Here is a 16,399-nt window from a genome sequence, read left to right as displayed (position 1 = left end):
ACTTGTATTGTGTTGCTCTGCTCCCTTCTGCTTGTAGCCAATCACACCTGATGAGAGTTGGGGGAACATTTTATTACCAATGTATACTGTGACAGTTTGTAGCCAAAAACCACGGCTGAAGGGGTGGGACTAGGTGTTCTGAGGGGTCTTCAGAGACTTGTGGGGCTCACAGCACAGGGGGTACAAGAGGCTGGAGAGGGAAGCCTTTAAAGGACAACTGTGGTTGTAGACTGAGCTCTCCGTTCTGCCCCAATACCCAAGACCAGCGGCCACTCAGTCTGCCTGTGGCCCAAGACCTGTAACCCAGACCGGTCTGAGACCCTCTGACCTTTCTGAGACTCCTTTCCACTGCAGGGCCAGGGCACTCCTGCAGCTGCCTCCCCGCTCTGGGGATTGTAGAGTGTCCTGTGAGGGTGGACATAGGGCTGGGAGTTGGGCCAGGTGAGGGGGAGACAGGAATTGGGGACGACTACCAGCATGCAAGAGATGCCTGGGCCATGGGGAAAGCCCGTGGGGAGGACACGATTTCACACACGCCCAGGGCCTCACATTCAGAGCCTTGCACACTCTGGGGCCTCGCACACCCATCCTTGCACACTTGGAGCTTATGCACACAGTCTCTCCCATTCTGGGGACCTGGCTGACACTGGCAGCCCACCAGCCCTCAGGGCTGGGGTACTGAGCAGGTCCCCGAGTTCGCCCAGTGTGACCGGGAGGGAGTGGAGCGGAGAGCTGTGAGGGGACAGGAGGGAGTCAGGGCTGGGCTCGTAGACTCATGACCAGGAGGGAGCTGGGTAGAGAGGGTTCATTTGTGTGGGAGGGGCGGGGGCTGAAAAAAGAGGACGAGAAGGCCCTAGAGGCTGCCCAGACCTTGGAGGCCTGTGGCGTGTCCAGGGGATCCCTTCCAGGGATCTGGGGTCAAGAAGGGAGCCTGAGAAGGTTGGAAACCGGGGCGTACAAAAGGGGAGCTGATCACTCGGCCGTGGGTCCGGCTCGTGAGCAGCACCTAGGCCGGCGCACGCTCTGCAACAGCGCGCGGAAGAGGCCTGGCGGGCGCTTGGCGGCACCCTCGGGGGGCGCAGCACGCACCGAACCTGCGCGGCCAGGGCCCAGGCGGGTGGCCGGGGGCAGTGCGGGTGCCCCTTGGCGGCCGTGCTCCTCGATCTGTCGCTCCAGATGTTTCTGGATGGCCATGCCCAGCACCTCCACCTCCATGGAGGCGCCGTACACCTCCCACGTCATGCCCTTTTCGTCCCAGCTCACGTCGCGCACGGGCTCGGCCGCCTCCGGGGGCGCCAAGGCGGCAGCCAGCGCCGAGCCAGGCCGCACCCGCACCTCGGGGAAGGCGGGCGGCGCGGCGGACGGTACGGCGGCCTGCGGCGTCATAGGTCCAGTGGCTACAGAGCGCATCTCGGCAGCCCCCAGCGACACCTGCAGCCCCGCGTCCCGACGCGAGGGCGGCCTGGGCGCAGGGCTGGGCGCGCGCGGCGCCGCCTGGAAGCTGAAGGCTGGGCCGCTCGCGCCGTCCAGCGGAGACATGGGGCTCACAGCTACCGACACGCAGGCTTGCGCGCCCGCCTGCGTGCCCGCGTCCTCGCGCGGCGGCGGGGCACCGGCATCCCACGACGGCGCCTTAGTGAAGTTGTCACGAGTCCGCGGCCCTGGCGGGGGGGCAGCGGCCTCCGGGCCAGGGCTGCCCCGGGCCCCAGCGGCCATGGGGTCTTTCCGGCCCAGGCTGCCGGCCTCCGTGCTGACCGCTGGCACTGGCTGCACGGGGCCCCCGCCGCTCCCGGCAACCGCAACCGAGGGAGGAGAAGTGGCTGAGCCGCAGGCTTTACCATCTGATTTCCTGGGTCCGGAGGGGGCCTCCGCCTGCTCCAGAGTCAGCGGGGGCACATTCCCCAAGGACGGGGGCTCTGCTTTTCCCGGGGGTGGCGCAGAGTCGGCCTTCCCCAGGGCCAGAGGCTCCACCTTCCCAGAGGCGACAGGGCCTGCTTTTCCTGAGGATTCAGGATCCTCCCTCTCCAAGGCCAGTGGCTTCTCCTTCTGCAGAGACGCAGCCTCCGCTTTTCCTGATGACGTGGGACCCTCCTGCTCAGGGGGCTTTGTGTCAGCGTTCCCCAAGGCCCCGGGGCCCACCTTCGTGGAGTTCACAGGACTCCCCTTCTCTGGAGGCAGAGCACCCACCTTTCCCTCTGGGACAGCATCGGCTTTTCCCGAGGGTGCCAGGACTGTTTTCCCTGGAGTTGTGGGCGCTGCAGACACGGAGTCCACTTCTCCGGGGGGCACGGTTCCTGCTTTCCCCCTGCTCACGGGGTCCACCCTGCCCAAGGCGGGGTCCGCCTTCCCTGAGATGGTGGGACCCACCTTTCCAGAGGCCGCGGGACCTGCTTTCTCTGAGGACAGGGGCGCTGCTTTCCCCTCAGTCACTGCCCCAGTTTTTACAGAAGACGAGGGTCCCGCTGTTCCCAAGCACTTGGGATCCCCTGGAACCGAGGGCACAGGGTCTATCTTCCCTAAAGATTCAGGATTCACTTTCCCAGAAGAGGATGTTTTTATATTTCCCGCAGAAATAAGGGGGTCCACTTTTCTGGAAGACACCGAGTCCTCCTTTTCTGAGGATACAGTTTCTGTCTTTCCCACAGATGTCAGTTCAGCCTGCCCAGGAGACAAGGGCTCTGGCTTTTCCGAGGACACAGGATCCACCTTCCCCAAAGAAACTGGACCCACCTTGCTCAACGACCCAGCATCCGCCTGCCCAGCAGACCCGGTTGCTGTCTTTCTCACAGACATGGGATCGCCCTTTCCTGAGGAGGCAGGCTCCATCATTCCCGGGATCTGACGGTCCTCTTTTGTAGAGGACACAGTTTCTGCATTTCCCATGGATACAGGATCTGTCATCTCCAAGCGTCGACCCCTTCCCGCCGACCCCGGAGCCACTGTTCCATGGGACATAGGCTCCATTTTGACCGGTGACCTTGGAGTCAGCATTGCCAAGGACCCAGGATCTGTCTTTCCTGCAGACGCAGAAGGGGCGTATTCCAAGGACCCGGGATCCGCCTTCCCTGTGGGCCCAGGATCTCTCCTCCCCAAGGACACAAGATGTGCCTTGCCTACAGATGCAGAACCTGCCTCTTCTGAGGACACAAGAAAGTTCTGTCCTGAACACCTGGGCTCCTCCTGTCTTGGGCACGCAGGGCCCACTTTGGCCGAGGATACAGGATCCCCTTCTCTTGGGGTCCCAGGATCCATCCTTCCAGAAGCCACAGGATCCCCCTTTCCCAAGACGGCAGGCTCTGTCTTTCCTATGGACATGGGATCTGCCTTTCTCAAGGACCCGGCATCTTCCTTCTCTATGCAAGTGGGATCTGCCTGTTTTGAAGGCTTGGAGTCCAACTTCTCCAAGAACATAGGCTTTCTGCTCTCCAAGGATGAGGGGTCAGTGTGCGCCGAGGACACATGCTCCGGCTTCCCAGAGAAGGTGACTTCTGGTGTTCCTGAGATCGAGGCTGCATGTGCTCCCACTGTCTCTTTGGTGGCTGCCTCTTGGGGAGGGATGCAGGTCAGGGATGGGCAGGCCAAACTCCTGCCAGGATCCTCAGAGCAGGAGGCCCCTTCCCCAGTTGCACTGGGGTTGCTGTGTCTAGAGTCCATGCCTGGGCTTGGGGCAGGGGTGTGCCTGGGGGGTTCAGGGCTGGCCTTTGGTGGGGAGGAGCAGTAATCCCTCATGGCCGGGCTCCCAGCCCCCAGGCTCCCATCCTGTGGGCAGCAGAGGGCTGTGGGCTGGGGTCCTCGAGGGCTGGGGTCCTTTCGAAGCCACTGGAGCCAGGCTGGTTCTTCAGCACTGTCCACCTGCCCTCATGACCATGCTTCAGCCCCAGGCTGCTGTCCGGTTCTGAAACACAGAGAGAGTAGACTCAGGCTCAGGGGAGACCCAGAGGCGAAGAGCCTCCATCTGGGCCTCCTCTCTCTCACCCTCCTCCTAGCAGCCAGGCCTCCTCACCAGATTCTCTGCCCCGGTCTGGGCTAAAAGCACGAACCCATCCACATCACTGCCCTGCTTCACTGCCCCCGTCGACCCTGATTTCCTAACATGGCATTCAAGGCCCTTCACAGTTTGGCCACAGTCTAACATCCACTTCCGTTACCATCACCCTTCCTTGTCAGCCCACCCCATGCTGCCTAGAAACTATGCTTTTGTCCTCTAGCCCACGGGTCGCAAACTCTGGGGCTAGGTAGTAATTTAAGTGAGGGAAGCAAGCTGAGTATGAAACAATAGGGAGTGGTGAAGACGGTCGCAAACCGGAGAGTGTATGCCCTGTCTAAGGGGAGAACCACTACTTCACCAGCCAAGTATTGTTCTGGAGAAATGCATCCTGGTAGTACCAGCGAGAAGTGGGAAATCCGGCACTTTAATGTAAAATGTCCTAATTAATTCAAGATAAAAAACAAACAAACGGCGACACTCTGGGGGCTAAATAAAATATGTCTGCAGGCTACCAGTTATGTCTGTGTAGGCCCTGGGGAGCTGTGAATAGTTGATAGTCTAAGAAGGGATCTAGTCCAACATGTGTGTTTTCAAAGATTGCTCTGGAATGGTGTGGAGGCTGGGCTGGAGGAGAGGGGCTGGCCAAGGCTTACGAGGAGGCTGGTCATTCATTCATTCAATCTCATTTATCCAGTGCTTCATTCATTCCCCCAGCCCCTCTCTGCAGCGGACCCTGAGCAGCTGCAATGGTCTAGGTGAGAGGTTCAGGAAAGATCCTGGGCAATGGGAGTCGGCAGGACTGAGAGCTCTGGGGGAAAACTGACAGGAACCAGCTGGCTGTAGGGGGTGCTGGTGGGGGTGGACCGCGGGATTCTGGCTGGGGGTGGGTGGGTTGCCAGGCAATGGTGCTGGGCAGGAGATGTGGGGAAAGGAGGAGTTGCGTTTTGGACAAGCCAAGTGTGTGGTACCTGGGGGACAGCCAGGGAGAGGATCTGGCAGGCGGCTGGGTCTGCGAGCTGCTCTGTTCCATGACACGCTCAGCAGCCAAAGCGAGCCTGAAACCCGCTCTTCCTGCCTCGTCTCCAAAGCCACCTTGATACTTCTCAGGCCCAAATCCCCAGAGTCACCCTTCACTTTCTGTCACAGCCCACATCCCATCCATCAGCAAAACATAATGGATCTGCCTTCAAAGTGTACCCAGAATCTGGCCACCACCCTGAGCTTAACCCGCACTATCTCCCACCTGGACCATCCCTGCTTTTTTCTTCATCCCAAACAGCTCATTCTCAACACAGCAGCCAGAGGGATCGTAATAGGACTCAAGGCAGATCATGCCCCTCCTGTGCTCAGAACCATGCAAGTGTCTCCTCAATCTTATGCGAAGTTAAAGTAACTTTCTTATAATGAATGACCCATGAAATTCTGCATTTTTCTGGCCCCAGTACCTCTCCCTCAATTATGCTGCTTTGGCTATACTGGCTGCCTGGCTGATCCTCGAACACCCCCTGCCCCAGGACCTTTGCACTGGCTGTCCTCTCTGCCTGGGATGCTTTTCTGCCCGATCTCTGCATGGTCTGCTCCCTGTATAAAACAGCCTCCTCCCCGACACTGGCTGGAGCTCTGCATCTCCCTTGCCTTGCTCAGATCTTCTTCACAGAACCTGTCACCATCTGACATATTACATTGGTTAATTGCTTATGACTTGGCTTTACCATTAGAATGTCAGCTCTATGACATCAGGTGTGTGTGTGTGTGGGGGGAGGAGGGTTGTTGTGTGTACCGATGTATCCTCAGAGTCAAGAAAATGACTAGCAAGTAGTAAGCTAGTAGCTCCCAATAAATATTTATTGAATGAATGACTGAGTGATCTTTTAAGATTTTGGTCCAACCACGCGATTCCATGCAATTTACTTCCCCTGGCTCTTGCTGGGGAGGTAAATTGGCTGTAATCTTTTTGGAAGGACATTTATCAATTTCAGTGCACATAGCATCTGGGCCAGCACGCCCACCTCCAGGGACGGCCTTGAAGACAGACCGATGGTGTACAGAGGTGCAGGAGGACATGGCTGGTGATGAGAAGAAAACCAAGAAGTGTGTTCAGAAAGTGCAGGACAACCACAGGGACCCCTCCTCGCTGTCAGAATGTGCGGAGTGAAGAGGAAAGATGCCCAGAATAAAATAAGGGGAAAAAGGCAGGGGACAGCATGGCCAGTGGGATCCCATGCATGTAGCCCAGGTAAAGGACAGACTCACATTTATGGTTCAGTTATGAAAAGAATGTTTCTAGAAGGAAACTCATGTAATTTTTAGTAGTGATTGCCTCTGGGAAGTGAGACCAGGGGCTTGGAAATGGAAGAGATTTTTTTGTCTGCCCCTCTATAAAGTTTGAATGTGAGTTATGACTTTTTTATTTTTATTTCAGCGATGAAGAGAGAGAGAGAGAGAGAAACATCAATGATGACAGAGAACCATGGATAGGCTGCCTCCTGCATGCCCCACACTGGGGATGGAGCCCGCAACCTGGGCACGTGCCCTGACCAGGGATCAAACCGTGACCTCCTGGTTCATAGATTGACGCTCAACCATTGAGCCACGCTGGCTGGGTGAGTTATGACTTAAAAAATAATAAAACAGTAAAGACAGAAATCTTTAATGACTCTCTACTACCTTTAGGGTCAAATCCAGCTCCATAATGTGCTTTCTAGCCCCTGCAGACTTACTGACCTGCTGGGCTGTATCATTCATTAGGCACTTCCTCCCCCAAAGCATATACATGCACGCACACGCATGCACACACCCATTTTCACTAGCACACACATCCATTTCACTCAACCCCCCACATTCATGCACACATGCACATACACCCATATTCACTCACACATATATATGCGTACCACCTCTCTGGGTTCCTCTGTGGTTCACATCTCTCCCATCGTGGCCTCTACCCTCCTGCCTGGCTCTCATTCAACCTTCAGGTCTCAGTTTAAATGCCTCCTCCTCCCCTGGGAGCCTTCTTTGTCCACCAGCTCCCTCAGGGTTCTCACAGCCTCCAGTTTTCCCCTAACCAGACTCATGACACTCTGCACTTACACCTCTGGGTCTCTGCCTAGACTGAGGTCCCTGGATGGGGACATAGTTCCTACTGTGCACCACTGGGTCCGCAGGCTTTGGGCTTATGGGACTTAAAGTGGTGGTGGGGTCATCACCAAAATGGGGACACAGGGAGAGGGGTAGTCTTACAGATAATGGTGGGCACTGGGTCTTGGGAAGGTGACCTGGGTGCCTGTGGGACTTATAGGGGAACGTACAGGAGCAGCTGTGAGACAGGATTTTGTTGTTGTTGTTGTTAATCCTCACCCCAGGATATTTTTTCCATTGATTTTTTTTGAGAGAGAGTGGAAGGGAAGGGGGGAGGGAGGGAAAGATGAAGGGAGGGGGGGGGGAGAGAGAGAGAGAGAGAGAGAGAGAGAGAGAGAGAGAGAGAGAGAGAGAAACATCAATGTAAGAGAGACACATTCATTGATTGCCTCCAGCACAAGATCGGGAACTGAACTTGCAACCCTTCAATGCACGGGTCTACACTAACTACTGAGAAACACTGGCCAGGGCTATGAGATAGGTTTGAAGCACCAGAGAGGTCTGGCTGGAAGTCTTTGGATCTGTTTTTTAGCAGCATGAAAAAAGAATGAGTTGGAAGGTCACTGGCCCACAAGGGTCAAGCAGGCGTCAGATTTGCGTGGTATGGACTGTGTCCATCTTCATTTTTTGGCTCTAGATGATGAAATGGGCACAGGGAAGTGTTTTTCTCCCATAAGAAAAACAGCAGAGTAAGTGACATGATTCAAGACTCCTGATTCAAGCGGGAGTGGTGGGGACTGTGGTAAATGAGAGAGCAATGACCCCTTCTAGCACTAAGTTCTATTGGCTGATTAGGAATTCATTTATTCTTATTTTTTTAGAGAGCGGGGGGAAGAAGAAGGAGGAAGAGAAAAGAGAGGAGAGGAGAAGAAAAGAGAAAGAAGAGAAGAGAAACATTGATGTGAGAGAGATACATCAATAAGTTGCCTCCCCTACACGTTCTGACTGGGGAGTGAAGCCACAACCTAGGTATGTCCCTGACTGAGAATTGGCCCTAACTGGTTATGCTCAGGGGATAGAGCGTCGGCCTGCGGACTGAAAGGTCCCAGGTTCGATTCCGGTCAAGGGCATGTACCTTGGTTGCGGGCCATCCCCAGTGGGGGGTGTGCAGGAGGCAGCTGATCGGTGTTTCTCTCTCATCGATGTTTCTGGCTCTCTATTCCTCGCCCTTCCTCTCTGTAAAAAAATCAATAAAATATATTAAATTAAAAAAAAGAGAGAATTGAACCTGTGGCCTTCTAGTGCACAGGACGATGCTCCAAATGCTCCAATCAACACCACTGGCCAGGGCAGGAATTCATTTATAAATTCACATATGCGTTGTTCTTGGTACTAGGGATACAGCAGTGAATAAGAAATGCATGGTCCCTGCCCTCCAGGTGTGGAAAGATTGGGGGACAAGCAATCCACAAGTAAGCAAATAAATCATGTAATTTCAAAAATAATAGATGCTGTGAAGACAAAGGAGTGGGCAGCTGGTTTAACACATGCTTGAGGAAGGCTCCTCTGAGCAGGTAACAGCTGAGGCAGCCATGAAAAGGCCTGAATGGCTGGAGTGGAATTGGAAGGGGGAGAGAGGGGAGGCAGGTGGGAGCCCAGCATGCAGGCCATGGGGGAGAAGCGAGGGCTTATCCTAAGGGTACTGGGAACCCCTGGAGTGTCTTAAGCAGGGAAGTAAAGGTGGCTCTTGCATGGCCAGCTCTCATTTTTTGAGCAAAGTCACCAACTTGGATTTTTAAATGTTGGTTAATGTAAAAAATACTATACAGGCCAGAGAACTCACTTTTGTGGGCCAGTGTTGACCCCTAGGTCACTTGCTTGATCACCTCTGATCTATCTGGTCCTTTGGGCTATAGAAAAGGATGTGATAAGCCAGATCGACTGGGTAGATGGCCAAGAGAGAGGGCCCGAGTTCTGTGCTGTGTTCTTACTTTCCAGAGGAGGAAACTGAGGTCCTGAGGGCTGGGTCTGCCTGCCATGCCTCCTCTCAGAACCTCAGTTTCCTCTTCTGGAAAATGGGAATTCAGTAGCTGCCTGGCAGGTGTAGGGGGGGCTTGGGATGGAGCTGGAAGGAGTTAACAAGGCTGTAGGAGAGGTGCTCTGAGTCCTCACCACCCCTTATTTCACCCTGGGTAGCCCAGCCCTGGGTCCCCTCACACTAGTCCCTCCAACAAGCTCCCTCCCCTGGGTGTGGCCTAGCAGAAAGACAGGACTGCTCCCCATTCACCAGCTCTGTGACCTTAGGTAAGTCCCTTCTTCTCGCTGGGGACCCTGGCAAACCCACGCCCTGCTCCCACGGGGCTGTTGTGAGAATTAACGAAGATGAGAGGTGTGCGCAGCTCTGCACTTTGGGGCCGGCTGTGTCTGTGGAAGGCCTGTTTTTATCTACTCAGCCTGTCAGCGCCCAGCTGTGCTCCCAGGAGGGGGCAGGGGAGGGAGGGCCTGCAGCAGAGGCACAAACTGGCAAACCCAGTCCTCAGCTACGCTTGTTTGACCCAGAGTGCTAAAAAATATTTTTTTTAAAAAAGGAATTAACTTCTAAAAGTTAGATGATTTCATGTGAAAACCATATTTCTAGATCCTCTTGGAAAACTAAAAATTGGCAATCTGAGCTTGCTTTCTGCATGGCAACAGTCAGCAGGAGCCAAGCAGTGACTGCCTCGTTAGATGGAGGTGCACTCTCTAATTAGCCACAATCACCAGCCCTGCCTATGGTTCCTGCACACTAAGGCTGATGTTGGTTGCCATGGGTCACTGAATTTGTACCTTCATTTTTCTCACAGCCAGCCTCTCATGTATGTTATCCATCTAGCCTGTAGCCACCTGAGTTTTGACCCCTGGCTAGATAGAAAGGTGGGGAGTGACCTCACACACAAGGCTCCGTGTTTATGTGCAGACCCCGGGTGCCATGCAGGTGTTGTGTTCTTACTTCCCAGAGGACGAAACTGAGGTCCTGAGAGGCAGGCAGGGCCCAGCTGGTAACAGGCCCCTTCTGAAAGGCCCACCTGGAAGAGGCCAGCGTCTCAGTTCCCAGCTCAAGGTTCTTCGACTTGGGATCGGTTTTGGGGCCGGGACAGAGAGCCTGGCTCCGGTCAGAAAGGTGTGGGGTCAAGCCTGAGCATGGACTTGCTCCATGACTTTGGATGGGTCTTTCCCAATCTGTGAAATGGGGGAGGGGATGCAGGCTATATTTAGAAGAGCTGGCCCAGCCCAGGTTGAAGATCAGCCAAGATACCATTCCCAGAGGCTCTGCTGCTCACAGTTCTGCTGGGCCCTTCCTGGCTTATGAAAAAGCTTTGAGATCAGCCAGCCACTTCTGCAAGAGGCAGTTCAAGCCTGGGGCGCCACCTTCTCACCACCCCCACCCTCCCTCTAGAACCCAGTTCCATCACTCTCCCACTGTGTGCTCAGCCCTGGGCCCAGCACTCTCAGGCTCCCTTTAGCATGTGGACTCTACAATAATCTCATGAGGGGAGCACTATTACCCCATTTCACAGATGAGGACACAGGTCAGAGGGAGAAAAGACTTGACACCAAAGGCACACAGATGGGGTGGGGGGACTGTGGTTCAAAGCCTATTGTTTCTGAACCCAAAACCTGGGTTCTTCCTACTGGTATCAGCTAAGATCTTGGACACTGACCCTTGATTCTTAAAACCCCTTTCTGCTTTTTGGGATTAGGCCAAGGGTCTTCCCATCCCCTGGTCCTAACAGGCAAAGTACCAGGGAACATTCAGGAGAGGAAGCAAGAGTGTCCCCCCCCCAAAAAAAAAGAGTGTCCCCCATGCACACCCCACCTACAGGAACCACAAACCCAATGAGCAGATGACCCCTTAGGTGTGTGGGCCAGCTCACCCGGTGTGCAGAGGGAGTGTAGAATGCACCAGCCTAGGCCAGCCTGGGAGCCGGGATTTGGCTCTTGCATTCTGCTCAAGAAGAGCTTGGTGTACACATGAGCAACCTGCATATGCATAAAATAGCCTGTTTGTTTGTGTCACATGGGGGCCACTTGGACCCTGTGGGTGTGCACATGTGTGGCTACATGGCCTCAGAGTCTCATGGGAGAGCTGGCCTGGAGGTGTGCCCTGCTCCTGGGCAGAGCAGCCCCTATAAATGCCCATTCTGGCTCAGAGACCTGGCCAGCCCATTCCTCCCCCTCTAGGATTTCTTCCCAGGGCTGCCAGCCACCAGTGAACACTTCCTCCCATAGTAACGGGACCTATAAAGGCTTGTGGGCTTTGACAGGCATGAGTGTGGCCCGTGTCTGTCTGACAATCCTGGTCTGCTGCCTCTCACCCTCTCATACCCTCGTCTCCTAGTACCCTCACGGCAGCGAAGCTCCCTGCCAGGGCTGGAGGTAAGAAAGAGCTTAACAAGGGTGACGGCCAAACCTTCCTCCAGAAATGGCCCCCAGATCATCCACCCATCCACCCATCCCCAAGAGGGCAAGAGTGTGCACACTGGGGCTGAATGTGGGGGAAGGTGGATGTTAAACTAAGAGACAGAAAGTGTGTGACAGGGAAAGTGCACACAAGTGTGACGGCCTACTCCAGTGTCTGGGGATACATGAGGGACACCATGATGAGCAGGTGTGAACAGGCACACGCAGGCCAGAGCAGGGTGGCTTTGAGTGTGTCAGGATCAGGGAGTATTGTTGAATGGAGAATGCTGTGATAGCGATGGCTGGTGTGAGTGCGTAGCTATGCCTGGGTGTGTACGCAAGGCTCCCACTGGGTGTACGGGGTGGGTGCACAGGTGGCCAAGTTTATGAGTCTGATGGAATGACCAAGGCCCACAGTGTACGTGTGTGGACCTATGGCCTCATGCGTTGTGTGACAGTGGGTGATGGGACCCCAGAGTGTGTGCCACACTAAGTGTGCAACAGCGAGTGTGCTCAGTGTCTCACGAACAGCAGAGCCACTCGAGCACTGAGCTTGCTCTAGGAGAGAAATGAATCAACGCAGGCGGACCCCTCCCCGCGATAGCGGGATGCGCGCCCCCCGCCCCCCCCCCCACACACACACGGCCATGCGGAACAAAGGGGCTGCGGGCTGCGAGTCCAGGCGCGGGGCCAGGGTTCCATACACATGCGGACTGGCCGGCGGGGCCCCTCGGGGACTCGGCCCGGACAGCGGGACCCGCCCCCACCCCGCCCCGCCTCGGCCCGGAGCCTAGGAATGGGCACCTGCCGCCCCCGGACGCGCGCGCACACGGACCCGGGCTCAGGCCGGACACACGCCGCACACGGGGCCGAAGCCCAGCATCCAGGGGTTTCGAAGACCCCGGACCGCGGCCCCGGGTTCGGCAGGAGAGAAGAAGGGGTTCTGCGCTGCCCGCCCGGAGGGGCAGCAGGTGCGGGCGCGGCGCTTACCCCGCTGTGCCGCCGCTCGGTCTCCTCCGCGCGCTGCGCTCCAGCTCCCGCGGCCGCCGCCCGAGCGGCCTCGGCTGCCTTAGGCCGGGCTGGCGGGCGGACCCTCGGACTCGGCACCGCTGTCCCCCGCGCCAGATCCGCGCTCCCGCCCCGCGCCCCGCCCCGCCCCGGGCATGCGCGCTGGCCGACTCCGGGCTCAGCACCGGGAGGGGCGGTGCCGGCAGGGAAGCCGGGTAGAAGGAGGGAGGGAGGGACGCCCCTCACCATGGCCCCTGGGCTCCTGGGTTCCCCGCCCTATCGATTGGGTTCCCATTTCGCAGACTGGGAGACTCCGTGGCGGAGGGGCTGCCCTGTAGCCGCGCGCCTTTGGAGGGCGGGGCGCGCGGTCTCCAATCTCACTCAATCCAGCCCCAAGACACCCTCTCCACGTCTCACCGAGAGGGAAACTGGGGTTCGGAGAGGGGAAGCCACGCCATGGATGGGGACCCAGGTCGGTGAGATCTCCAGGCTCTCCAAGCGGGGAAATTTCCCGCCTCCGCCTTGGCCGCACTTCCGGCCTTTCCCTCCCCGCCCCCTTCCTTTTGTCTCGCCGCTGCCCACGCCCGCGCGAGTGGAGCGGACACCAGTGGTGGGGGAGGGGGTTGAGGGGAAGCGCCTTGGATTCCCCGCCACCCGCCTCCCAGCCGGGTGACCGCCCACCCTCTAGTCCGTGCGAGTCCACTTCTTCTCCCCCTAGGTACCCTTGAGCAAACCACTTCACCTCTCTGAGCCTCAATTTCCCGATCTATAAAATGGGACTAATATTAATCACTTCACAGTGGCCTTGGAAGGATGAAGGGGCCTGAAGCAGATGTTCAGGGGCTCCCAGTAAAATATGAATTGCCTAGTGCATCAGGACTTGCAGCCCACCCCGCCTCGACATTTCTCAGCAGAGAAATAGTCCCCTCCACTTTGACTTTCCAGAGGAGGAAAAATAATTCTGTAATTGCCGAGAGGGGATAAAACCCTCTCACCTGTACTGTGAAACCACCTACTAAAAATGGCAACAGCTAATGTTAATGTAACGCTTATTTAGGGGCAGACACCGTGCTAAGTTTTGTTGACAGGTTTCATCTAATTTCAATTTCCAATCACTTAGAAGAGTGTTAATATTAATGTATTATGTCCCCATTTTTCAGATAAGAATGTTGAGATACTGATAAATCACTTGTTTCTGCTCCACAGCTAATTAACCTCACACTTAACCCTTATTTTTTATTCCTGTCACTTACCTGGTGAACCTTAAGTCACCGTGATCTTAAAAAAAAAAAAAATCTAGATGGCAAATGAAGAAAATCTATCGGGCCAGTGTCTTGAGCCAGCACCCCAGGGAAGCAGAAAACCGCAGAATGCCCGACCAATTTTCAGCACCACGGACAACTCCCCTACCGGGCCAGCTTTCCTACGTTCAGGCCCTGAAAACTGCTCATTCGCTGCCCACAAGGGCACTTTGCTTCACAGTTTACAAGCCCTATTCTACATTCGTCATTTCATTTTATTCCCCCTACAGTCCTTCCAGGTAAACATTATTGGCCCAGTGATACAGATGAAGACATGGAGGCTGGGGGAGGTTCATAAGACGTGAAAAGTGGCAGGACCAACCTATGATCTAAGCCCCCCCCCCCCCCCCCGGGGCGGGGCGAATCTAAACCAGACCAGGGCGTGAGTGAGGAGGCCTTGGTGGTTGTTTAGGTGAGAGATGATGCTGGGATGGAGAGAAGCTTTGATCATGGGCTGGATGTGGGTGTGAGAAGACAGGGGATTCTGCTGCCTCTCTAAGGTTCTGCCTTGGGGAGCCAAGTGGATGGAGGACAGATACCTGATGAGCCCTGGGGAAAGTAGGGGCTTGTGGGACGGCGGTGCTTTCACATACGAGTCCAAAACGGAGCCCCGGGGTGGCCAGGGCAGACAGACCAGGAAGCTGGCGATGAAAGTCATGAGGACGTGAGGACGTGTTGGTGCATGAGGGGAGCATGTAGACCAAAGGGGGTGAGTGAAGACCCCAGATCCACCCTGAGGAGCCCCACCATTAAAGGACAAGCTGGGAAAAGAGGCTGGGGAGAGAGAGAGAGAGAGAGAGAGAGAGAGAGAGAGAGAGAGAGAGAGTTGTCTGAGAAACCAGAAGAAACCCAGGAGAGTATGATGTCTCTGAAGCCAAGGAGAGAGAATGTTCCAGAAGGGCAGGGCTAACTGCATCAGGAAGATAGGATATGGCCTGAGAGATGTCCTCTGGACTTGAAAAGAAGGTAATGGAAATTTGATGAAAGCATAGTCAGTGGAGTAGTGGGGGTGGAAGCCAGACGGCGGGTGGTGGTGGTGGTTAATGAGTAAATAGGAGTAAAGCACCGGAGCGACAAGGATATGACTCTTTCAACAAGTTTGGGCTTGGAGGGAGAAAGGAGATATCACGGTTTCTACATGGGGCTAGGAGGAGATTGGAGGCATTAAACTGTGATGGGAGGGGGGCAGTAGAGACAGAAAGGGGAGATGCCAGGAAGGGAGAGCATGATGGCTGGGCCCAAATGCTTAGGGTGGAAAGGAAAGGTGGGGTCCAGTGCGTTGGGGCAGCTTACAGACCTGAATTGAAGAGCGAGAGAATGTGGCTTGTTTGGGAGGTGCAGGGACACCAGCAGGGGAGTGGGAAAGTGACCCAGGAGAGGAAGGTATCCAATAAGGGGCAGTTATTAAGCCAGCTACCACAGTGGGAGAGTGAAGCTTAATCCCACAGGAAGTCTTGGGAAATGGGATAAAGGCACATCTCAGAATTCCCCTGGCCAAGGGTGAGGGAGCTGGTATATTTATATCCGAGTGCCTCGTAGACACTGGGGCTGAGTGCTAATTCCCAGGTGCTTCTGGCTCGCAGTGCATGGGGCATAGTGGGTTCCCCAGCCAGAGGGCAGCTCTTTGACAAAGATGCAGGTCCTGGCTGCTGGGAGTCTTGCTGGCGGGCACAGGAACGGTAAGGTCGTCTGAGAGGATGTGGTCAGAGCTCTGGCCTTGTCGGCTACATGGGCACAGTCAGGGCCTCTTTCCATCTGTGCCCTTTGCCACACTCCAAACACTCTTGTTCCATGGGGACTTGTTGATAAAAACATTTAAAATGGAAAGTTTCCAGACAACAAAACCACACACTAAGGTCTTTTCAGTTAGTAGCTGTGTGGCCTTGATTAAGGTCTTCTGAGCCTCAACTTCATCATGTGTAAGAGCTCTCAGAGCTCTAAGGAGAATGTAGGGAGAGGAAAAATAAACCCCAAACAACAAATAAAAATCCCACACCAAGCACCAAGCATAGTATAGCACTCATGGGGGACACCAGGGTAATGGTGAGCCCAACACTGTGCCCCTTTTCTGACCATAGCACCTCTATTTTCCTTGGCGAACCACTCCAGTCCAAGTGGTGGGGTGGGACTTACCCCACTGCCAGCTTTAGGGGGGCAGTGACCCAGGCATGGCCACTTGCTGTGCAGTGACTAGTTCTGGGGAATGGGGTTTGAGTACAGCACCAAGGCCAGGGCAACTGGCTCTCACACTTTCCTGGAGCTTTGGGGGTTGCTAACCCTGTGGTGTGTCCCCTGAGGCTGCTGAGGGGTCATCTTTGTTCCCATGTAGAGCGAGTTGGCCTGGGCCCAGGTTTTGGCTCATCCTGGGGTTCAGGCTCATTCTGTGACAACCAACATGGTCCCCCATGCCCGTGTGAGAGAGTGTGTGTGCATGTGTGTGTGTATCTCGGATGGTCTGCCGCTGGGAAGCCATACACACTCGTACGCACCAAAAGATAAACAAGTGCCTGCAGCTCCTTGGCTGGCGCCCAGGCTGGGGGTGGAAAAAACAATCCCGGTGACTTTCTGAAAAGCAAGCATGTGT

At 55.5% G+C, this 16,399-nt stretch overlaps 1 protein-coding gene across 2 annotated transcripts; it reads right to left on the bottom strand.

Annotated features, from left to right (window-relative positions):
• Window positions 1-65: 65 nt before the first annotated feature.
• Window positions 66-13,000, bottom strand: GPRIN1 (G protein regulated inducer of neurite outgrowth 1). 2 transcript variants are annotated; one of them, XM_079771680.1, is made up of 2 exons: window positions 12,932-13,000; window positions 66-3,895 (listed from the first exon to the last, which is right to left on the bottom strand). In XM_079771680.1, the coding sequence occupies exon 2, from the start codon at window positions 3,727-3,729 to the stop codon at window positions 973-975; it is 2,757 nt and encodes a 918-aa protein (XP_079627806.1). In that variant the 5' UTR covers window positions 3,730-3,895; window positions 12,932-13,000; the 3' UTR covers window positions 66-972. The 2 variants fall into 2 exon arrangements, with proteins under 2 accessions (XP_079627806.1, XP_079627805.1); XM_079771679.1 differs by lacking the exon at window positions 12,932-13,000 and adding an exon at window positions 12,497-12,638.
• Window positions 13,001-16,399: the final 3,399 nt, after the last annotated feature.

The sequence above is a fragment of the Cnephaeus nilssonii genome, assembly GCF_951640355.1.
Source record: "Cnephaeus nilssonii genome assembly, chromosome: 5".
NCBI lineage: Eukaryota > Metazoa > Chordata > Mammalia > Chiroptera > Vespertilionidae > Cnephaeus > Cnephaeus nilssonii.
Note: the sequence above shows the minus strand (reverse complement) of the source record. Positions and strands in the feature narration are given on the sequence as shown.

Excerpts from the sequence above, each read along its gene's own strand:
- GPRIN1 (XM_079771680.1), bottom strand. The coding sequence starts at position 3,729 with ATGAGGGATTACTGCTCCTCCCCACCAAAGGCCAGCCCTGAACCCCCC.